Source organism: Papio anubis, chromosome 5 (genome assembly GCF_008728515.1).
Source record: "Papio anubis isolate 15944 chromosome 5, Panubis1.0, whole genome shotgun sequence".
Taxonomy (NCBI): domain Eukaryota; kingdom Metazoa; phylum Chordata; class Mammalia; order Primates; family Cercopithecidae; genus Papio; species Papio anubis.
The window spans coordinates 130,406,960-130,431,928 of record NC_044980.1 but is presented as its reverse complement, the minus strand read 5'-3'; the positions used below and the strand labels follow the sequence as shown (position 1 = coordinate 130,431,928).

Genomic DNA, 24,969 nt, shown 5'->3' with positions numbered 1-24,969 from the left:
TTGGATCCTTTTTCTTTCTGTCTGGTGTATTAGATGTGGCATTTCCCCACCTTCCTGTAAGGCGAATATGTAAACGTGGGTATGTGCAAAGGAGTCATCTCTTTCTTATGTCCCTTTTATGAATCACCCAGTTGTCTTCCTGGTGGATGTCTGAACTCTGGCATGGATTCCGAGATTCAATTTCCTTATTTGTGATGTTCAGTTTTTTGTGGTCCCTGTGATTGACCTCAAGAGGAAATATCTGGAGCAGGGCCACAAGGCTGATTAGAGGAGGAAGGGACATAGAGGGAACAAGATAGGAGGGGTATTGTTGTGAAAGGAAGAAGTGAAGATACAGCCCTGTGGGGTGTAAATGAAATTATCCAGGCCTCTTCTCACTTGAGAAAGAGTGAGTTTGAGTAATGGCCTCGTCTAAGAGAACGCTGAGGTGCCAGGGGAGGTAATCTTTGAGAATAACCCTGTAGCCAGTTTGAGTTCAGGAGGCTATATAAAGTATTAGTTACTTTTACTTTCTGTCACCCCAGTGTTTCTCTCTTCCTTCTGTGGTTTTAGAGCTTTGTAGTAGTGAAGACATTTATCAGGTTAAAATGATAAGAATGATAGATTTACTAAGCGTCTCTTCATACTTTCACCTACATCATGTTATCCTCCTTGAAGCCCCCTACAAAACATTAGAGCCTAGTGTTTCTTCTTAAACAATCATACAGATTACTCTGAGAAGAAAAACAGACCATTTAAAACATTTTTAGAATCCTGTGATTTTGGAGCTGAAAGGGACTCTAAAGACTGTCTGGTCTGACCCTATATTGTGAATGAGTAGCTGAGCATGAGGTCCAGAGTATGGAGAACACTACTCAGGAAAGTCACTCACCCAATGAGAGCTGGTGCAGATTCGGAAAAGCCCAGGAGTGTCTTGAGGGGTCCCAGAAGAGAGATGCTCATAGCTGATTTTTCTGAGGCATTATGGTAGCTTCTGCACCACTTTTTGTGGCTAATTGCCCCAGTTACCTCTAAGCCTCTGTGGCTAGGATATACAGACTGGCCTCCTGCCTTCCACAAGATTATGTTTTAGTTTGGGAAAGAAGATTTATAAATAATGAATTAGCCAAGACAGTATATTAGGTGTGAGATGACAATACAGGACAGTATAATTTGTAGCTATTTTGGTGGTGATTGGCTGTCATTGGTGTGATTCGGGAAGTTATGAAGACATGGGATTTTGACTAGCCTCCCAGAAAGACTAAAGGACTGGGATTGGAGAAGCCTTTCCAGGCAGGGAGAGTTAAATTAGTCTAAATAGAAGCTTAGCAGCTGGAGATTACAGGATGTGAAAGATCTTTGGCTGGATATGGGGGTTCAGTGGGAGACTTACTAGTTGGAGCCACAGCTTAAGTTAAATTCCAATATGACAGATTTTAGGAAGATATTTTAGGATTGTGCTAAGATATTTTAGTATTCATTGTGATAGCTTTACTACAGTAGTCTTTGGCCTCTTGGAGTAAAATAGGGTTTGTTTCTGTTTCACCTATTTGTACTACCTCTCTTTTTCGACTAATTTTCCAATTTCTCTCTGTATTCTTTTAATTTCTCTCTGCGTTCTTCTCACTTCTGTCAGGTGCTTTTTCCTTAACTTCTCCCCATCTATCAGACACTCAGAGCTACTATAGAATTTGGGAGGAGGATTTGGAACATAAACTGTGACCTACAAGTGAATTTCCCCAGGTGGATGATAAACTCCACTGCAGGCCACAGAGGGGCCTCCTCATTCCAGCAATCTGGCCAGGCTGACAGACTCATAGCCTATGGGGGCAGGGGAGGGTATAGGGGCCAGTATTTCTCGGGCTAGTGACGAACTGCCTGATTCTTTGCAGCCTAGACAGAGGAGGCAGGAGCCCCAGGGGCGGGCTAATCGCCTGGGCTGGGGATGCCTGGGCAGATGCAGAGGCAGCCGGAAAGGTGGCAGTGCACCTGGGTCGCTGGAGCTGCTGCCGTTCCTAGGAGACCAAGGAGCAGCAAGCCTGCGGGGGAGGGGGAGCAAGTGGGTTGCTGCTTTTAGCAGCTGAAAGGGCTGCAGGGAGCTCTGGGTAAGACATTTTCTGCTGCTGCTGCTTTTGCGGTAGAAGCTGCTGCGAGTAAGTCAGAGGAAGGAGGATTGAGAAGGGAGGAGGCTTCACTTGCAGCCATGCTGAATCACTGTTGCTGATCAGATCTCCCACTGGTCTGCTGGGAGAATCAAGAACAGAACTAGGATCCCCGGGTGCATGCACACAGTTCAGCGGCTACCACCCTGACTGGGCCTCACACAATGGAGGGTGAAAGGTATGTATGTATAAGTATGTGCTGTGTTGTGTGTGTATATAAGTAAATGTGTGCTTGCGGTACAGCCACCAGCTTTTGTGTTTGCATTGGCTAGGCAGGGTTGGAAGACCTGGCCACTGATGGATCTCAAAGGGAGGCAGAGCAATAGCAGGAAAGCCGCTTTCCAAACCACCCATTCCAGGGCTTGAATCTCCAGAGATCTGGCTTCCGCAAAGGCAGGTCTGGGTTTGCTAGGCAGCGGAGCACCCTGAAAGAAGGGACTTCCTGGCTGGTGTTCGGGAATAGTTTCAGCACAGGCTGAATTAGATTGCCTTTCTCAGGCTGTTTCAAGGAGGCGTTTCCCTTTCCTGGCTACTTTCCCGGGGTGTTTTTTTCTTTGGTGGGGGGTTTTTGATGTGATAGTGGGGCTGGCCTGACATAGTGTACTTGCATTTTCACGCAGGAGTGCTCGAATCTTCAGCAAGCATGCCATGCTGATGGCTGTGTGTGTGTGTGCGCACAGGCACGCCGTGTATGCCTGTATACACACACATTCAGGGATGAAGGAGAGAAATCCAGTCAGATGACACTTGCTCTGAACTGAGTTTCATATTTGTATTGAAAAGTTTATGAGTTATACTGGAAGGTCTGTGCTTCCTCCATCAGGGATTTCTTTTGAAATACGAACCAGCAGAAAAGATTTCAAGTACTTTTGTTGAGCTGGATCTAACTAGCGAGGCAGTTAGATCCTGGCAGGCACACCCATCTAAATTTTTAAATTGTTATCTGAAGATCTGAATCTTTCATTGTGAAAGTACTCAGTGCAGTGCAGAGGTGACATTCCTCTGTCTATGAAGTAAAATATCTCTTGAGTGCCAACCTCTTCATTCTTTGGTCTGCAGTTGGTAGAGTACAGGGCTTGCCATTTTATCCGAGGAGAGAACACTGCAGGGAGGGGTCCGGCCATGGCAGTGCACCACTGAGGGGAAGGCTGCTGCTCCAGGTTGCCAGTTTGATGCAGACAGTAACTATCTGGTTAACAATAATAGGCTCAACTAAGTCAACACTAGAGAATCTCTCAATGAACACTTTCCTTTTCATGAGTTGTTGTGACTTCTGCGTCTCACGGGGCTCAGTGATGCCATTGAACATCTCTAGACCCTATTAGAACTGGCATGATGGTTGAGTGTCATCTCATTCTTTTGTCTGTAGAGGCCCTGGGAATTGTGTTTCTTGATGACTCCCACAGGAAGAGCCTGGGACTGACTGTGCTGCTGGTGCATCGTCTTTCTGGGTGCTCTTTGTAACAGGAGTTTAGTGTTGAACTGCATGTGGCCTGCTGGGCAGCAGAACATGTGAAGGCTTGTTTCCTAGGTGTGGGGCAGAGGTGAGCAGTGTCTTTGGTCCCCAAAACAGTGTTCCATTGATCTGGTAGGTGGCAGAGAATGGGGCTGATGTGATGAAGGTTTAGAGATTCTGGGCCATGCCTATTTGCTTGATCTGTGGTGTAACTGGGGTTGAGAGATCAGTGTGAGACTACTAGCAGCGGATCAAATGGTTTTGGGCACTGTGTTCCCAGTTCTGTGTTCAGAAATGTAATGAGTCCCTGCCCCTGTCCTGGGGCCTCTCAGCTGGGATGGCTGATGTCTATGGCTTTAGAACACCAGGTTGCACATGTTCTTGTACTTTTCCTCTGCTGAAGGCAGATGGTAGACAAGAAATCCAAACCGAGCAGCTTCCAATGTTCACCAGGTCACCCAGGTCATACCTTTTGTTCCTGCCTCAAGCCCAGCTTACCATGCCAGGCATTCAAGTCTTCTGAACTCCAACTCCTGTTCCCATTCCCACTGCTCACTCATAAGCCTACTAACAATTCTATTGATCTCTTTCATGATCACCCATCCTATACGTTACTTCATCTAGCCTCATATCCTTAGCTCCCAGAGTTTCTTTTGCTGGATGTCTTTCCCTTCTAATTTTGCAAAAGTTATCTATCAAGGTTATTCTAAAATTCTACTTTATCTTGGAAACTCAGCTTTTCTAGTCCTGGCTGATGTTCTTCTGAATTCTAATCCCTCTAGTTTGCATCTCATAGTTGGACACTGAATAATAGGCCCATCAGATCTTTTAGTGCTTTTATTTCATATATCTTAGCAGTCCCCAAACTTGGAGACAGGTCCTCAAGGGCAAGGCTAGTACCTTGTACTTCTAAATACGCCCATTGACTACTGTGTGGGTACACAAATAGCAGGTGCTGAATAGTTATTAGCTGATTAACTAATAACCTTTGTGTGAGGCTCTGATAACTAAAAAGAAAGTTGGTGAGAGAAGAGACTGAAGCCTTTGGCCAATAGGTTCATCTTTGGATATCAGCCTTATTATCTTAGCACGGGTAACTGATTCCATGGAATGCTTTGAGGTAGGGGGGAGAACAGAGGGAAGTAGCCTTGTTTTGCAAGTTCCCTGGGAAATTGAGGTCGGGAGAAGCTGAGTGACTTGCCTAGGATCACATGTCCAACCTCCAGAGACTGGAGGGATCCTAAATCTGGTGCTTGTTCCACACTTAACCTGCTGAATCTTAATTGGGGCTGTTTTTAAGCATTACAAAATTTCAACCAAGAGATTGCTAATGAACAATTTTTTTTCTTTGCCATGAGGGTATGAAAATACTTTGTACCTTGAAAGGCTATTAATTAAAAGCATGGGCTTTGGAGTAACTTAGACCTAGTGGTGAATCTACTTTACAGTGTGACCTTGAGTGTGTCACAGTCTTTTCAGAACTAATTTTTCTCTTCTGTGTAAAGGGAATAATAACAGTACTTATACTTCATAGAGCTGTTGTGAAGATTAAATGATACAATATGTGTAAGGTACCTAGTAAAGTTTTTTAGGCACTGAGTGAGTACTCAGTAGATGGTAGTTGCTATTATCATTGGTATCCACCTATTGCTATGTTGTAGCCTATACCTCGCTGCTGGGTTACTAACCAAGGCATATTTTAGGACCTCTCTCTGTTTATCATCCAAAGCAGATTATGTAGAACCATTTCCATGAGGAAATGAGGGAGCTTATCAGGCCATCATCTTGCTTCTTACCTAAAACTATCTCCGTATAGTAAGTTACCCCATAGGGCTTGGCATTTCTTCTTTTAGGTTTCATCAAGATCTACCTTAATCTTTCTTTTTATAGACAACCTGTGGCATCTAGTTTCCTCAGTGATTTGGAACCATGGGCTGGATACATGTTTGTTCAGGCCAAAATCTCAAGAAGAACTTGTGAATTTGCACTAACCTTTGGTGTATCTTTCTAGATTTAGAGGTCTCTCCTGGAACTTATGATACTAAGTCTTCCCCAGTTCCCTCTGTGGGAGAATCACTGTGGCTTGACCAGTCAGACGAAGGTGATTTTGTCTTCTCTTTTGCAAAGGGAAAGGGTCTCTGGCTGTTAGCTATTACAATGATAAATTGTGTCCATGTGAGTGGGTATGTAGAGAAGATAGGTATCACAAATGGCAGTTGTCCTTGCAATTGGGATTTTATTTCAGTTCTGGAAATCAGCCTTGTGGATAGCTTAAAATAAAATTTCAAAATAAATGGTTAGTCAGATTCATAGAGACAGAAAGTAAAATGGTTGCCAGGGGCTGGAGGGAGGGAGGAATGGGGAAGTTATTGTTTAATGGATAGAGAGTTTCAGTTTGGGAAGATGAAAGAATTCTGGAGATGGATGGTGGTGATGGTTGTACAACAGTACAACTGTGCTTAAAAATGGTTAAAATTATAAATTTTATATTACATCTATTTTACCACAATAAAAAAAAACATTCAGGCCCAGACTGTGGCAGATCTGCAAGAGTTACAGAGCAGCACAACTTTGGAAGAAGCATCATAAAAAGGGGAAGTTAATTGTCTATTTTTCTTAAAATCATGATTATTTTCTTCATCAGAAGCACAGCGATGCCCCTGCTTGAGACGGGCATCATGTACCGGGCACTGTGCTGTGATTTTGTGTGAGGTGTCCTAGGAGGATAGTTCTTACTGACTGGTTTTTACGAAGGAGAGCCTGTTCCTGGACCTCAGGGAACTTCTGATCCAAAGGAGCTCATCTATTTACCTTTGATCCAGGAATGACAGATAGAGAATATTTTCTGAGGAGACAAGACTTTGAAAGCCAGTATACTTTAAATGTTGAGTTTTCTAATGTCAGGTTAAATGCTGGCAAGACCCAGGGAAGAGCAAGTGTTGAGCAACCTCGCCTTTTTTCTGTTCCCAGTGGCAAGTCACTTAGTCCTCCCCGAACCTTAGAAGTCAGGGATAGAAAATTCTGTAAAAAGTTTTGGGCATCACTGCTGCCTGAAGCAGATGTGCATGCATTTCAACCATGATAATTGAAACCAAATTTTTTCATTTTGGAAATACTTTTTGGCAAAGTAAAGTTTTCAACTGCAAAAACAAAGTCAGGGAAAGAAACCTCTTGATTTCCCTGCACCCAGATTTGGATTTTTAGGATTTTGCTTGCTAAGTTTTGAATTGGTAAGACAGATCTGGACAAGGTAATTTTTGTGTGAGTTTTCCTAAAGCAAGTGCTTTATTTGATGAAATTTGCCATCATCAAACTAACCTTTTTTTTTTTTTTTTTGCATTTTCTGGATGAATGTTCAAACTAGGTTAAACGGAATAGAGCACTAATAAACCATGTAAAAAATAGATTGAACATGTGCTGGGAGGTTTTTTTGTTTTTTTGTTTTTTTCTGAGACAGAGTTTTGCTCTGTCGCCCAGACTGGAGTGCAGTGGCGCCATCTCGGCTCACTGCAAGCTCCGCCTCCCAGGTTCACGCCATTCTCCTGCCTCAGCCTCCAGAGTAGCTGGGACTACAGGCGCCCGCCACCACGCCCAGCTAATTTTTTGTATTTTTAGTAGAGGCGGGGTTTCACCATGTTAGCCAGGATGGTCTTGATTTCGTGACCTCGTGATCTACCCGTCTTGGCCTCCCAAAGTGCTGGGATTACAGGTGTGAGCCACTGCGCCCAACCCAGATTTTTTTTTTCTGTTAAATAAGTTCAATGCCTCTCAGGTCAGAGATCTAACTTTTTATCATTTATGAGGATTTTCGGAGTCTTAGCACAACTTTCCTGGACTTTTCATTTTCATTTATGAAAGTATATCGTAGCCACTATCAAAATCACACACATGCAAGGGCTTAGCTCTCCTATTCAAACTAAACATAAACTTGGCTCCCAAAATGTCACATAATGAGTAGCATGTTTTCTTTTAGTCTTTCTCTCTTCTTGTCTAATTTTATCTGTCTGTGTAAAATGTTTTACATTTTTACATAGCCCATTTAAGAGTTTTCCCCTTGAGTTTTGCAGAAAGTGGTCTGTGACTTGGGGTTTTAGGAATGTGATTAGTAACATACCTGTTCTTGAGCTTGTTTATGAAGGAGCACATTACAGGAATGACAGCAGCTGCTGGTCATCTTTGGTGAATCATGATTGGCTTGTGTGAAGGCCCCAGTGCGTAAACTCCAAGTTCAGTACAATTAATAACACAGACTCCAGTACACACTGCAATTTCCCATAATCAAAAGTGAAGTAGTGCTATATCACAGGTCCTAGGAGATTTAGTCTTTTTTCATTTGGCCTGGTTTGGTCGCACAAGGAAGAACGTCAGAGAGTGGGACATGAGGGGTTGTGCCTCCCTTGGTCTGATGGGCTATGGACATTATCCTGAATTGGTGGACATTGTTATTAAGAGCCCAGGCCTTGGAGTCAGATAGGCCTGGGTTTCAGTGCCAGTTCTGCACTTACTAGTTATGTGGGACTTTTGGACAAATTTTATCTCTGTACCTTAAGAGAAAAATCTGCCTACTTCCTAGGGTTGTTCTGAAGATAAAATGAGATAATGGAGGTAAGGTGCTTTAACATACCCTCAACTTTCAGGAAATGTTAACTCAATCTATACCTTACTAGTGCATATGTTCTGCATATCCATGTGGGCTATTACAGGGGTTCAACCTAATGCTATGAACTGAGGTGGCACTGCTGAAAGGGGATGAAGAGTATGGGGCTCTCTGGTAACCTGTGTGTAAATGGTACTTTGTGGTGGCAGGACTGCACCACCAAGTCCTGAATCCTGCTGGCTGGACATCTTCACGAGTCAGGTTCTTCATTAATCCAGAAGTAGCAATCTAAGTTTGGTCATTTTGGTCTTGAACTTTAGGATTGGGATACTTACTAGATCTGCAGTTTGACCAGAGTGCCAGGGGCTCAGAAATCCTATCTGGATAGGATCCCATTGCTGCCCAGAGTTGGAGAAGCAGAGTCATGCCAATGACCTCATGAGAACCTAAAGTACAATAGTCAACATGTCATCAGTTTATTGATTTACAGTAAAATATTACTGGCAAGATATTCCTGAGGGCCTGCAACCACATTCTGGCTCTCTGAAGGACAACCACGGGGGAGGCCAAACTGGTCAAAACGCTGCAGAGTAAACTAGGGACTGAGTTATGGCATTGGAGTATTTATAGGCTTCAAGCTCCACCATGGGGATCTGACCTGAGGCTGAACCAGCTGATGACATCTAGTGATTAAATCACTTTCCTAGACAGAGTGAGATGGGTTGGACCGAGGGCTTTCTTCTCTGTCTGATTCTTAGTTTTTGGTTATTCCTTTCTAAATTACACTTCCTTTGTTGAGAGTTTTTAATGCATTCAGCACAGCTTTGCCCTGGCTCAGAGTTGTTTTGCCTTCATTGAGTGGTTTTGCCTCTTTATTCCATCTCATCTCTAGCTTGAACATAATGTGCTTCTGCCTCTTGTATGTGGCTAGTATCAGCTCACGACTTCTGAATTTTATTTGCATCTCTTGGAGACCTTTAGAGGTGAAACAGATCATAACCTTTAAAAGCATTTCTCAGACTCCCCTTTCCTTCCTTCTACATTCTTGCACACCCAGGATGTTCTGGAGCTCCTCATTTGATTATTCTTTCTTTTTTTTTTTTTAACTTTTATTCTAGGTTCAGGGGTACACGTGCAGGTTTGTTATATAGGTAAACTTATGTCACAGAGGTTTGTTGTACAGATTAGTACCTGTCATCACCCAGGTAGCCAATAGTTATTTTTTCTGCTCCTCTTCCTCCACCCACCCTCCATCTTCAAGTAGGCCCTAATGTCTGTTGTTCCCTTCTTTGTGTCCATGAGTTCTCATCATTTGGAGCTCCTCATTTGTTAGATTCTCCCAAACATTGCTGCACAATCAGCCTGCTTGGAGACTCTTCTATCTCCTGCCTTTCTAGCATGTTTTTTGTATCCTTTGCTTTCCATTCACTGCTCCATTTTCCTCAGCAATAGAAAGACTCTAAGAATTGACACAGTAAGCAGCAACCCATCTGCCTTTCTTCCCTCTTCTCCAGTTGTTGCTGGCTTTCTCTCACCCCCATCCTCCTGATTCCGTGTCATCAGTGCAGGGGACTGGGCTGCCTAAGAAAGTACTCCTCTCTGAATGCGGGGTGGAGGGGTTATGGAGAGGAGGTTGAGGAAGACAAAGCCATCAGTATTTTAATGAAGGGGAGTAAGGAAAGCTACAGTGGTCAGTAGTTAAACCTAATTTACTTATCTATCAATTAATTTACGCAATAGTCATTTATTGAGCACCTATCACGTGACAGAAGCTAAGAATTCAGAGGCAACTAAGACACTGCCTTGGTTCTCATGGAGCTCACAATCTAGAGGGGGCAGCAGTGTGCTGGAGTCAGCACTCACCCACTTGCAAAAGCTGTTTGTTAAATTTTCAGGAATTTTGGGAGCCAATTATTAAATGTTGCCATTATTAACAATTAGATTATGTAACATAAATTATATTAAAATTGAATGTAATAAAGTACCCCAAACTCATCACTTTCTAATTATTTTTACTATAATCTTCTAGGGCTTTGAGGTTGTGTCTATTGCGTCTTGCTGTAGAAATACTATACAGTGATGGCCGGGCGCGGTGGCTCAAGCCTGTAATCCCAGCACTTTGGGAGGCCGAGACGGGCGGATCACGAGGTCAGGAGATCGAGACCATCCTGGCTAACACGGTGAAACCCCGTCTCTAATAAAAAAAAAAAAAAAAAAAATTAGCCGGGCGAGGTGGCGGGCGCCTGTAGTCCCAGCTACTCGGGAGGCTGAGGCAGGAGAATGGCGGGAACCCGGGAGGCGGAGCTTGCAGTGAGCTGAGATCCGGCCACTGCACTCCAGCCCGGGCGACAGAGTGAGACTCTGTCTCAAAAAAAAAAAAAAAAAAAAAGAAATACTATACAGTGATATAATGGTGTGCTGTTGCACATCTCTTCCCAAATCTCATGTTTGGTGGCATCATGTTGGTAGCTTAAAATCTGCCATGGTGGGAGTATTTACACTCTGGAAATTGGCAAATGTTACAAATCAGGGCTCCTTTCCTCCCAACCAACTATTAAACATTTACCAGCACGCAGTGTGTGGGGCAGACAGATAAGTAAGAGGTAATTAGAATACAATACAGAAGGTAGCACAGAGTACTGTGGGAATGCAGAAGAGGGGAAACTAACCTAGTTTCCCACTAGATTTTATCTAATCTAGTGAGTAGTGGAGTAAGAGAGGGAAGGCTTCAGGGAAGAGGCTTGAAGGCTGGTAGGAACTAGCTAGACACAGGGGAGAGTGAGTGGGGAATAGGATAGAACAGTTTTCTAGTCAGACAAAACTTCACAAGGCAGAGAGCCTAGTGTATTTTGGCTATTGCAAGTATTTTAGTATTACAGTAATGAGAAGTCTTCAGGGCAACGATGGGATTAAGGGCCAGGCTAGGTCCCTGAGATTTATTCTGAATGCAGTGAGGAATCAGTGAGGCTTCATGTAGAACATGCCTTGAACACATTGACACTTTGGAAAGGTCCCTCTGGAGTCTGGGAGGAGGTTATTAGAATAATCCTGGCAAGAAACAATGATGGCCTGGAATGGGGTTGTGATGGTAGTGAAAGTGAGAAGGAAATGGGGTGCAGGGATATTAACACATAGGATTGATATGATTTATGGCTGTATGTGAGGAGTGAGAGAGAGAAAGGGAGGAAGATATCAAGGATAACACCCCAGTTTTTGACTTAGATAGGTGATTGGGTGGTTGGTTATACCTCTGAGATAGAGAATACAGAAAGAGTAGCAGGCTTAAGGGAGGGTAGGGAACTTAAATTTTGACTAAGTATGAGTTACCTGTGTAAAATCTAGGGGACTCAAATAAGACATTAGATATGTGGATCTGGAATTTAGAGGATAGAGGAGGGCAGGAAAGAAGGCTTTGGAAGGTGTGGTGCTGAAAGAGGGCCTAATTTTTAGAGCTTATATATTTTTATCTATAACTTTTATAATTACTATTTTATGTATATTTATTTATAGTTTAACTCTGAAGGCCAACTCTATTTTCATTAAAAAATAAAAGTGTTGGTCAGACTATCCCCTTCTGCTCTATCATCTAACTCTTGTAAAGACAAGTGAAGGGTTTTCAGGTAGAGTTCAGATGACAAATACGTAATGAGGACCTACTGTGGGCATGGCCTCATGCTGGGCAGGCTAAGCTATACAGAGTCCTCAGACACATGTTCCTTGCCCTCCAGGTATATTGAATCTAGTGTGAGGCAGGTAGGTAGTTGGATTTGTACCATGAAGAAGTAATCAGGCACAAGGCAGAATTCTGTGTGCCACCTGAGTTACAAGCCAGAAATACTACAGGAATTCAGAGAAGGAAGAGCTCATTTAGAACTGACGTATCCCAAGGGCTTCATAGAGGAGGCAAAACTTAATTGGTCCTCAAATAACAGGTATTTAGATTATGATACAGGGAAAGAGAAGGGAAATCTAGGTGTCTGCAGTGAATAGTTCATCTGCTTGGCACATAATAGGTACTTAGTAAATATTTGAGTAAACAAGAGAGGTAAGGCTGGCATTTAGGTTCAGTCCAGGTCAAGGAAGTCCTTGAATATTGGGCAAGAATCATGACTTTATCCTGTAGACTGATGATTTTTCAGCTGTTTAGCTATAGAGTCCTTTGAAAGGAAATTTTATTTGGACACTCAACATATAGAACAAATGGAGGCAGAGGGCTGTGACTGAAGCTTCAGCTCATAAACCTCATAGCCCCTGAAGAGACCTGTGTGCAGTGAGGATCTGAAAGTCATAGTCAGATGACGTTTTAGAAGGATGAGTTTGGCAATGGTGTGCAGGAAGTACTTGGAGGGAGAGTATCTAGAGTGGGAAACAGCAGGTGAGAGGCCACTGTAACAGTCTAAGTCAAGGGAAAAGAGAAGCTGAAAGCCCAGGAAAGAAGGGCCAACTATGTCTATCCTTATGGCCATGAAGCTTGACTGTCTCACATGTATGTCTTCTTGAATGGGGTCAGTGGGTATCTGTGAGTGTGAGGTAAGTCGGAACCAATTTGGACACCCTTTCTGTGGACTGTTGAAGGAATCATCCACTGCAGTGGGTTCATCATGGCACCAGTAGCGGTTCATATAAGCAAGTTTACTAGTAACAGGCTAGTGTGGAAATTAATTAAAGTATTGAGCCAGGTATCTGATGCTTTGACAAAGTTGAGTAGATTTATGTGTTCTGATTGTGTTGCAGCTTATTTAGAAAATGGCTTAGATGATCATTTCTGTATATTTCTACAGCAAAGAGCAAAGATTCTGCCTGGCCCATACTTTCTCACTACATCTATGATTGTTGACCCATTTGAATCTTAAATATGGCTGCTCAACTTGAATGTTGCTGGAACCCTGGACAGTGGGATACAGATGAAAGTTCCTTTGGTTAGCAGCTTGAGCTGCAGGTCTGGTGGGAGGGGCACATATAAATTAACATTGACTATGGTTTTTAGTAGAATCTGGGGCCAGTTTTTGCTCTTGGTGAAATCAACCATTTTATGCTTAGAGTAAGGGCATTTACTGTGAAATGCTTTTCAACAGAAAACATCTTGTGGCTGAGTCTGCCTGGAAAATTGTGTGTGTGCGTGTGTGTGATTTTGGTTGGGTCTGGGTAGGGTGAAAAGTATGGTATTAGACTTGAACAAGATAGTGGGAATATACCTTAGTGTGGTCTGTGTTTCACAGGCGAGGAGAGGGGATCCTCTAGCCTTATTTTGGAACAAGAACTGAGAATTCTTGGGATTGGGACTTGATAGCGTGGGGATGGGGCAATCTATTGAGGGTTAAGTAGTTAAGATCTGGTATGAATGGAGGGAAAAAGGTTTAGGGGATGAAATGGTAAGATCTAGCAACTCTGTTCTTGGGCATGTGACCTTAGGTTGAGAAATATGTATACGTATGTGCATTTGTGTACATGTGTGAACTATATTGCTGGAGGGTATAGGTTGTGAGCTTCAAGTATAGGATACCTAAACTCAGATCCCATCTCTACCACTTACTATTTGTACAATCTCGTAAATATTTTTTTGAACGTCTCTGGGCCCTCAGATGTTCTTTTCTTAATTTCTTGTTCTCTGGAAGGTTAATGAATTGCCAAGAAGCTTGTACCTTCCAGAGACCAGGGACTCAGAATCTCTTCCAAATTCCCTGTGTCTTTTCATGGAGGAGCAGGGGAAGAAAGGAACTTTGGGTTCCTTCAGATGTCAAGCCTTGCCTGTGCATCAAGGGTGGAAAGGGCTCTGAATGGATTTGGGGAAACCGGTATCTTTCCCTAGCCAGCCCTATGGTCATCAGCAAGTCACTTGCTCTTTCAGGGAGGCTCTAGTGTGAATTATATTTTGTTGAACATTGATACTCTGATAATAGGCAATCTGTGTTTGAGACCTTTGGTAAACACAACATTGTATTAACAAGGATACATCGTTATTGGACCATTTTGGAAAGTGCAAAGAGTAACACACCAGAAGAGTGAGATTTCCTGCTCCCTAGCCACACTGGAGATTGTGTCAGTGCTTCTAAAATGGCTCTTTTTAGTTTATACCTGTTCCATATCTTTGAAGTGAAGCTAATAATATCTGTTCACTAGGCTTTTCTGTGCTTTAATCTTACTAATTCCCTGTCAAGAACCTTCAGTGGTTCCCTGATCCATACCAAATTGTGCTTTCTCATCCTGGCTTTTAAGTCTCTCCACAGTTTGAAGACAATATTTATAATGAATACTTATAGAGTATTTTACAGTTTGTAGATTTATCCCAAGGATGCAAGTATGGTTTAGTATTAGAAAATATATGTGTCATTCATCACATTACAAGATTAAAGGAAAAAACCCATATGAACATCTCATTAGATACACAAAGACGTTCGATAAAATTTAGCATAACTTTATGACTTAAAAACTCTTAATAAAAATAGAAGGGAATTTTCTTAATCTGACAAAAACATTTACAAAAATCCTGTAACAAACATACATAATAGGGGAACATTAGAAACATCTTTAAAAGCAGGGATATGACAATACTACTCATTAGCATCCTTTCTGTTTGACATTGTGTGACCATCCTAGCCAGTGCAAACTTTTTTCAAAAAAGAAATTAGAGGCCTAAGAATTTGATAGGAGAAAAATCTCTGGCATTATATGCAGATAATATGACTGTCTACATAGGACACCTAATTTATGTTCAAATAGTTAGGAATAATAGGAACATTGACAATGGCTGGATATATGATCAATTTGCAAAAATCAATTGCATTTTATAAACCGTAACAATCAGAGAACATAATTTAAAAATACATCATTTCTATTACAAAAGAGCAATAAAAACCATAAAGTACTTAGGAATAAATCTAATCAAACGTGTAAGGTCTTCATACAGGAAAATCTAAAAGTTTGAGTGACATTAAAGAAGACTTAAATAAATGGAGAGATATCCTGTGTTCATGGATAGGAGGGCATAGTATCAGAAAAATGATGGTTCTATCCAAATTGATCTATAAGTTCAATGCAGTTTTTATCAAAATCCCACTCGAGTTCTTTACGGAATTTGACAAGCTAGTCAAGACACTTCTCAAAAATAATAATAGGATTGGGAATTTCCCTGTCAGATATCAGACCTTATTATAAAGCTACAGAAATCATGTGGTACTGGTACAGAGACAGACAAACTGACCAGTGGAATGGGTTAGTAAGTCAAGAAATAAATCTCTTTATATCTGGAACTTTAATATATGACCTAAGATGGCATGACAGATGCATGAGAAAAATAAAAAGTTTTAAATACATAGAATTCATGGAGAAAATGAGATCCCTATGTCATATCCTGACATAAATACCGGTATCAGGACCTGGCACAGTGGCTCACGCCTGTAATCGCAGCACTTTGGGAGGCTGAAGTGAGCAGATCACTTGAGGCCAGGAGTTTGAGAACAGTCTGAGCAATATGGTGAAACTCCCCATCTCTACTAAAAATACAAAAATTAGCCAGGTGTGGTGGTGCACACCTGTAATCCCAGCTACTTGAGAAGCTAAGGCACGAGAATCACTTGAACCCAGGAGGCGGAGGTTGAGCTGAGATCTGCACTCCAGTCTGGATGTCAGAGTGAAACTATCTCAAAAAAAGAGAAAAAAAATCAGTATCAGATGAAATAAGGGCTTAAATACTAAAAGCAAAAATGTTAAACCTTTAGTAGAACATAGCAGATAATGTTTTTCTAGCTTTGTAGTAAAGAAAGACACCATAAAATAAATTATGCTTATGGAATTTCTCATCTTTTGAAGAAATTTTTCATCTTTGCTGGTTGCTTCCCCTTCTGATCACATTTGCTGGCTTGAGACTTTCTTCACCTGCTTTAAACACACAACTCTAAGCATCCTCCTTTGTGCACATCTTCCTCTGCTCAGCTAACTTCCTTGTACACAGAATCCAGACAGTCCCAAAGTTCAGATATTCATGGCTTACATTTGCATGATGAACTGACGGTGGGGAAGGGAGTCAAAAGAGGAGTCTGTTATGGTCAGACAAGCTGTGGGTCTGCCACGCTGGTTGTATTTGAATGTTCCAGTAGTTACGAATTCCAGTGTGAGATCTATAGGGATTCTCAGGCCTCTGAAATATACTCTCAATCATAGAAGCCTCTTTCTCTAGCCAGTCTGCAAAGTTAAGTGGTAGCATGGATAGAGGCTCACTAGGGAAAATCAAAGGAGAGTACCATCATTGTCCTAGAGTTGGAGTGAACTATGGGTCCCCGAATCTACACAAGTGGAGAAGGTTCTGTTGTCCTAGTAGCAAAGCAAAGCTTCACCTGGTTCAAACAGGTAACTCCAAGGTCTCACACTTGACCTGGGAGCTGAATGGTTTCACCAATTTGGGGAGAAACACCTTTCCTTGCTCATTCTTTTGATTCCTTTTTTCCAGCTTCCATAAAGTTGAAAGATGTTGCTCAGGAGTTGTTGGGTAACTAGCTGGCACCCCACAGGGATTTGAATTATTTTGTCTTTCTCTTTCACTTTTTTTAAGAGACAGAGTTTTGCTCTGTTGCCCATTCTGGGGTGCAATGGCATGAAACTCCTGGGCTCAAGCAGTCCTCCTACTTCAACCTCCTGAGTAGCTGGGACTACAGGCATGAGCCACCATGCCCTTGTCTCTTGATTTCAGTAGAGAAGGCATTGAGATTATGGTTGACTCTTGCTAGATTTTACTTACTCAGTTAGTCTACACAGATAGCCTTTCTTTCCATAATACTTATAATCCTTTTGTCTTTCTATGGGATTACAGTTTCCCAAAAGCTTTTGCTGTTGTTCCACTGCTTCTTGGAGTGTAGCCAATGTGATTTATCTAAAGCACAGATTTGTTTACCTGCTTTCTGTCCTAATTCTCTGTTTAAAACCCTTTGATGGCTTCTCATTATTTCAGAAAGAAATCCAAACTTCTTAGCTTTGCTTATATGACACTTAAAAGGCTGCTCAGTCTTCTAGTTTTTTCTCTTGATAGTCCCTCTTGTGCTCTCCTCTAGTTTTACTGAACTGCCAGTACTTTGAACACACTTTCTGCTTTTTCTCCTCCAGGTCTATGTGTATACTGTTTCCTCTGCCTGGAATAATCTTCTTTCTCTTTACCTGGCTTGTTTCTGTTCTTTCTTCAGGTCTCAGATTCTAGGAAGTTTTCCATCAACCTGTCATCACTGGGACGAGTTGGCCATCCCCTGTGCTTCTGTAGCTTCTATCAAATCATAATACTTAAGATGTGATGTTTAAATGTTTACTTGGCGTTCTCCTCTACTGAACTCTAAGCTTTGTGAGGGTAGTGACGGTGGCTTTGTCTATTGTTTTGTTTCCCTTAAATCTAAATGTGTGCCTGGCACATAGTAGCCTCCAGTAAATGCCTGTTTAATGAACAAACAAACCTGTGAAGTGAGTGATAGAGTGCTTAGTCCCTTTCAATTTTCAGGATGGAGAGATGGAGGATGAGGACCTCACACAAAATCACACAGTATTTGGTGGAAGAAGCTGAACTATGACTTTCCTTCCCTCAGAGGAATGCACTTTGCATTGGAAGATACGAAGAAATTCCCAGTACATTGTCTTTCCTACTGGGTCTGTGTGAGAACAGGCTGATAGATGCCTCTGGTGGGTGGGTAAATGCATGAGCTTTTGGCAGTTGGATGAATGGGTTTACCAATGAGTGATTCTCTTTCCCTCTCTCTTCCTTCCTGTTCACAGCATCAAGCTGAGCTCCCAGACTCTGATACAGGCTGGAGATGATGAGAAGAACCAGAGGACGATCACTGTCAACCCTGCCCATATGGGGAAAGCATTCAAGGTTATGAATGAACTGCGGAGGTACTTTTTCTATCTTGTCTATGCCCTTGCAGAAGGAACTTGTCCATGAGCTTCATCAAGGACTAAGAATAGAAGTCAGAATATGACCACTTAGGGAATTCTGACTCTTTCCACCCACTCTCAGTCACTTGGTTTCCCCTTTCTTTCTCTCTGTCTCTCTCTCTCTTTTTTTTTTTTTGAGATGGAGTCTCACTCTGTCACCCAGGCTGGAATGCAGGTGACGTGATCTTGGCTCACTGCAACCTCTGCCTCCCGGGTTCAAGCAATTCCTCTGCCTCAGCCTCCCGAGTAGCTGGGATTACAAGTGCATGCCACCATGCCCAGCTAATTTTTGTATTTTTAGTAGAGATGGGGTTTCGCCATATTGGTCAGGCTGGTCTCGAACTCCTGACCTTGTGATCCACCTGCTTCAGCCTCCCAAAGTGCTGGGATTACAGTTGTGAGCCACCGCGCCTGGCAGGTTTCCCCTTTCAAACTCTGCTTGAGAAAGAATGACTTTGCCAGAAAACTGTCTTTCCTTTGTATGTATTTAACACCTATCATTTTAATGATTAATCACAGGGGAAAAATCCTTTATGGTTATAGCAAGTCTGTTCATAAACTTGATTTCTAACAGAATGAGCTACTTGGAAACTAGTAATAGAATGATTGCAACACCCACACACAATTGCAGATTAAAGACTGGATGTCATGTATTTTCTTCTAGTTTCACTCTCTCTTTCACTGGTCTGAACTTAGGTTGGCAAGACAACCACATGGGTGGAAGAATACCTGGCTCCTTAAATGTAAAGAGAGAAATGAAATGTGAATATACTCATCCTCTCTGAGCTAATAGTGAGGGGTACACGGGCTGTTTGTAAGGCCAATGTGCATGTTTGACAAGCTTGTTGTAAGGCAGGTTCAGAGCGCTGAACATGTGTTTCTGTACGTGTTTTCCTGTACAAAGCCTGTGCACATGATCTCTTCTTTACCAGAGAGCTCAGAAGCTTCCTTTGCCCATGCAATTATTTACTGCATACTTCATCCTGTTATGAGGTGTAATTGTTTATTTCATCTTTTCTGTGTAGCTCATGAACTCTCTGAAGGCAGAGGCAACTTTTGAGTAATTTTTATCTCTAGCACCTGGCACTTCATAGGAGCTTCTATTGATTCACCAAAGATGCCCAGAGGCACTGGCTAGGCCCTAGAATGGGTCAGTGGGGTACAAAGTAAAAAATAGAAATAGGTCAATGAAAATAATCCTTCTGTAGTACAAATAGGTATTATGATGGCGGAATGCATCCACTGCCTGATAGGTGGTAGGTACGCAATAATTATTTGTTTCTTAAAGAGGGCCACAGAAGCAAGTATGACAGGTGGGAACTTTGGAGAAGAGGGTTGATGCTGGAGCTGAATTTTGAATGACAAATAAGAGTTAGACAAATGAAGGGTAGTGGGGATAGGGAGAAGCCTTCCAGGCAGAGAAAATGGCACATAGCCAAAGAAGTGTGTGTTGAGTGGGGAGTTGAACTACTTTTAAACAAAAGTTCTACCTGATTCTATGTTTGTTTTCTTATTTCTCCTTTCTACAGGGCCTAGTCTTTGGCATTAATAACCACGTTAAATTAAATTTGCCTTATGCTCCACTGCTCAATTTTTATTAGGCCTCCTGCCAGATTTCCTGGAAGCTCTGCCCATAGCTGTCTTAGGCATCGGGCTGTGCTGATGTCCATGCTTATGGGCATGGTTTTCTTGTTAACTGAAGAATTTGTCTTGTGTTCCCTAGACACTATTGGAATTCCTCATTTAGTTCTTTTGGGTATGCTTGTGCCCTTTGTCCGATTGAGGAGTCTTTCACCAGGCCTTATTTTGCCTGGTATTATAGTCAACTCCAGTGATGGCTGAAAGGGAGAATTTAGGAATAGATATGTACACAAGATTCCCTGCACCCTTGCTTTCTATTACTAGCATCTTTTCTTTGTTTGTTTGTTTTGTTTTGTTTTTTAAAGAGACAGAGTCTTGGTCTGTCACTTAGGCTGGAGTGCAATGTCCCAGTCACAGCTTACCGTGACCTTGAACAACTGAGCTCAAGCAGTCCTCCCACCGTGGCCTCCCAAAATGTTGGGATTATGGGCATGAGCCACCGTGCCCAGCTCCCTTTTCCTTAATTAATTTTTTAAAAAGACATCCTAAGTTCTCATTACTTCTGTTACAAGTTACTAGGTTTTTCTCTTTCCTCAAAAGCATTGACTTAGATTTAGCCATCTCCAACAGTCCTGCTGCTTCTTCTCTTTTGTATAATTCGGCATTTGTCAAACTCTGTTCTGAGAAATGCTAGTTCCCTTAAGATGCTCTGTGAGAAAAAAGAGCTCTGTGCCCCAATGAGTTTGAAGAATGCTATATACTGTACCCCTCTCTGAGGTTCATAATGCCTACTGGCATATTAAACGCTCTGAGAAGTCCTGCACTAAATTTGTCTGATTGAGGGTTTTCCACACATATTTGACTATAGAGTCTTCTTTGGTGGTGGTTGTAGATAGACCAAGTGTTTTGTGAAATTTGTTTTGGGAAATACATTTCTAATACCAGACATAGTCCTTTGCTGAAATTTAAGTGAATAATCTTATTCTCCCTCTTTTTGTGTTTTTTCAAATGGACCACAATCTGTATATATTTGACTGGCTGGGAAAATTTTAATTCAGGTTTAGGCATAGATTTTCCTATCATTTTTCTTTTAATTTTTGTTCTGTAAAAGGAATATATTTGTTATAGAACATTTAGAATATACAGATGAGCAACAAGTCATCTATAATTTTAGTACATAGTGGTAACCATTGTAATACCTTGGACAATATACCTCTCTTCTTTAGAATATATGTCTCATTGCAAAAGACACTGTGGCACAATAAAAGTCTCTATGTTCCTTAGCTTAAATCATTTTGGCAAAATATTTATTTATTTTTATTTTTTTGAGGCAGAGTTTTGCTCTTGTTGCCCGGGCTGGAGTGCAATAGTGTGATCTCGGCTTACCACAACCTCTGCCTCCCGGGTTCAAGCAATTCTCCTGCCTCAGCCTCCCGAGTAGCTGGGATTATAGGCACCCGCCACCATGCCCAGCCAAATGTTTATGTTTTATATAGCTAATGGCTACAAGTCTTTAGCTAAGACCAAGATTACAGTAGTTCAATGTATAGAACTTACAGATAAGTCAATTTAGTAACTTTGCATTTTGGCTTTGGTTTTTGGCTATGTTGCTTAAAAAGTTTTATGGGTTTTGATGACTGCCTGCCCACCTCCGTTCCCATCTGACCGGGAGTATTTAAATTGGCTGTAAGTCTTTTGGCTCTAAGTCCTTGGCCATAGGGGTCCCACCAAGGGACAAGATGGACCTGGGGCAGGCAGGCACACTACCCTGGCAAAGAGATAGGACAGAATGAAGGTTTGGCCATCAATGCTGCCCCTGGCAGATCTTGTCTAAAAGGGTGAGAATGTAAATTAAAAATATAATTCTAAGCCCCGCAGTGGACTGGAACAGACCATCCCTTGGCTAAGGGGACCCCTGAGTAACTTTGAAAATGGAGTTCTCAGCCATGATGGGATGGGAGGGTGGTCAGACCCCCTCCCTTGGTGACCGTGATTAAGCTTTCCTCCCTAAGGTTCTAACAAAAAAGACCCCACCACTGATATAAACAAACTTTCTGACACTGTCCTTCCTTTTTTACCTGATAAGAGACCACTGACCACAGGAGTGGTTCTGGCTAGTCTTTTTTGAGAATGTGCAGTAAGGGGTTTCACGGCCTCTGCTTCACTTTTTAACGTCAGAGGACTGAAAACTCCGCCCTCTGATCACCTCAGTTTTTGAACTTGGAGAGCAAGAACCTCAATTGCACATGTGTATGTTTCTCCTTTCATAAATATTCATGGCTCCTTCAATAGCTTATTGAATATGTGTATTTGGCCACCTTGATCAGCATAAATTCCTGTTTCTTTTGCCACTCTCTCAAAGTATCTTGTTTCTGGCTTCTGACTGGAGGCTGTGCTTCCCAGCCTGTCAGAATAGCCACCCTGCAGGCCATAACCTTTAAAAGAAATAAAGTTTCCTCTTCTTTTAAACAAACAAACAAATGAACAAACAAACATGTGCCTTAGTTGGGCATGGGAGTTTGTGACTATAATCCCAGCTTTGCAGGAGGATCACTTGAGCCCAGAAATTTGAGGCCAGCCTGGGCAACATAGTGAGACCCATCTCATTAAAAAAAATGAAATTTACGTCTCATCCTAACTTAACACTATATTGAACACATTTTTCTGTGTCATTAACTGTTCTACAATATTAAGTGGATCAATGATATTCTATTTTTCATTTATTTTTTAAAAACAGTTCCCTATTGTTAGATGTCTAGGTTTTCCCAGTTCCTCATATAAATAACCCCTGCTGTGGTTGTCTTTGTAGCCGTATAACATAGTGGTTACAAACATAGACTCTGGTTTCAAATCTTATCTCTAGTACTTATTGTGTGACCCTAGCCAAGTTAATTAATCTCTCTGATCTCACTTTTGTCAACTATAAAATGAGGCTAATAAGAGTACCAGTCTTGCTGGCTTGTTAAGAAGATTAATGAATAAAATGCTTAAAAACAGTGACAACACATATATTACTGTTGTTGAATACTTGTGCACATTCATGATTATTTGTATAGAAGAGAAGTAGAATTGCTGATTTGAACAGCCTGTAGAATAATAATAATAATAATAATAATAATAATAATAATATTCCTTAGATACTGTTGTGAGATCCTGGCACATAATGAATATTCTGTAAGCATTAGCTGTGATGATGATGATGATGATGTGCTAAGCACTGTGCTAGGTTCGGGAATATCACAGGAGATGAGAGGACCAAAATCTTGCCCTTAATGAAGTTTGTATTCACATGTTGTTGAAAGGCTACATCAAATTCCAAGGTAATTAAATGGCTAACTTCTGAAAACTAGAGTGGAAAGGGGAGGCAGGGAGGAAGGGGGTCTGCATTGATACTTTATTGATCTGAGTGAGTTTAATGGGAACTAGAGAGAGGCTGGGTATACTTATGGAGGTCTGGGCTAAAGCATCTTGCCATCCAGGGGTTAAGCTAATAAAATGTTACATGATATTCCAGGGATCTGGGATTCTTTCTTGCATTGCTTTCACATTCCCTTCCCTTAATTTTAAGCTATTTGAGTTAAAGCACACATGTTATTTGCAATTTATGAATCACAAATTCATGAGTTTCCTATTCTTTTTACCTCCATGGTAGAGAATGGCTGTTGGAATAGTAACTGCCAAGGCTTCTTCCTCCTTTTGCACTTCGTTGCTCTGCTGTGGCCAGACCGCAGCTGCTGCTTCTGAGTGGCAGAGCTCTAGTGACTCTTACTCCTGACTTACCATCCAGCCAGCAAACGGGACTGTGGGCCTTCTTAGCATAGAACATCCTAACCAGGCCTGAAAAGAAGAGGGCAGAGAGAACGGAACAACCAATGAGTAGAATCCACATGCAGTCTTTCTTTTCTCATTTTGACAATTTTAATCTCCCATTTCACCATTGCAAACAGTTCTCTGCTCTCATTTTTTTTTGATGATCTGTCACTATGCTTTTATTATTGTTATGAACCATCTTAGCATATTGCTTTCTGTTTTTCTTTTGGTAACAGCTTTATCAAGACATAATTCAGATGCCATACAATTTACCTGTTTAAAGTATACAGTTTAATGGCTTTTAGTTTATTCACAGAGTTGTGCAAGCACAATCTTAGAATATTTTCATCACCCTAAATAGAAACCCTGTATTCTTTAGCAGTCATCCCCTCCATAGTTTACCCTGTCCTTACCACCACTCCCCATCAGCCCTAAGCAACCACTAGTCTACTTTATGTCTCTATAGATGTGCCTGTTTTAAAAATCATACAATATATAGCCTTTTGTATCTGGCTTCTTTCATTTAGCATAATGCATTTAAGGTTCATTCATGTTGTAGCATGTCTCAGTACACCATTCCTTTTTATTGCAGAATAATATTTCATTGTATAGATATATCACATTTGACTTTTGGCTATTATAACTAATGCTGTTATGAACATTCATGTACAAGTTTTTGTGTGGATGTATGTTTTTGTTTCTCTTAGGTATATGTCTGAGAGTGGGATTATTGGGTCATATGGCAACTTTAATCTTTGGAGGAACTGCCAAACTGTTTGCAGAGCAGCTGCACCATTTTACCTTTCCATCAGCTGTGAAACTTCTAATTTCTCCACATCTTCTCTGACACTTGTTATTGTTTGTGCTTTTGATTATAGCCATTCTAATGAGTGTAAGGTGATATCTTGTTGTGGTTTTGATTTGCATTTCTCTGATTTTTAATGATGTTGATCATCTTTTCATGAGCTCTTTGGCTATTTCTATATCTTATTTGGAGAAATGCTTATTCAAATCTCTTGTTCATTTTTAATTAGGTTATTTTTCTGTTTATTATTGAGTTGTAACAGTTTGAGTTCTTCACATATTCTAGATACAAGCTAATTATCAGGTAGATGATTTGCAAAAAATTGTTTCTCATTCTATGGATTGTCTTTTCATTATCCTGATGGCATCCTTTGAAGCACAAGTGTTTTAAATTTGGATACCTAATTTATCAGTTTCTTTTATTGTTTGTGCTTTTGGTGTCATATCTAAGAAACCATTGCCTTATTTGGAGTCATGAAGATTTACCCCTGTGTTTTCTTCTAAGAGTTTTTATAGTTTTAGCTCTTACTTTTAGATCTATGAGCCATTTTAAATAAATTTTTGTATATGGCATGAGGTAGGGATCCAACTTCATTATTTTGCATATGGCTATCCAGTTGTCCCAGCACGATTTGTTGAAAAGACTATTTTTTCCCAGTTGAATGATC

General features: G+C 41.3%; 1 protein-coding gene across 17 annotated transcripts in view; it reads left to right on the top strand.

Moving 5' to 3' along the window:
- The window catches only part of KLHL3 (kelch like family member 3), a 272,614-nt gene that overhangs the window by 153,290 nt on the left and 94,355 nt on the right, over window positions 1-24,969 (top strand). For 10 of the 17 annotated variants that reach the window (XM_031666792.1, XM_031666790.1, XM_031666788.1 and 7 more), the window contains one exon: window positions 17,945-18,064. In XM_031666792.1, the coding sequence (XP_031522652.1) occupies window positions 18,052-18,064 (13 nt within the window). In that variant the 5' untranslated portion in view covers window positions 17,945-18,051. Of the gene's footprint in view, window positions 1-1,794; window positions 2,320-17,944; window positions 18,065-24,969 lie in introns of those variants that run through there. The other 7 variants (XR_001903805.3, XM_009209156.4, XM_009209155.3 and 4 more) reach the window with 1 other exon arrangement.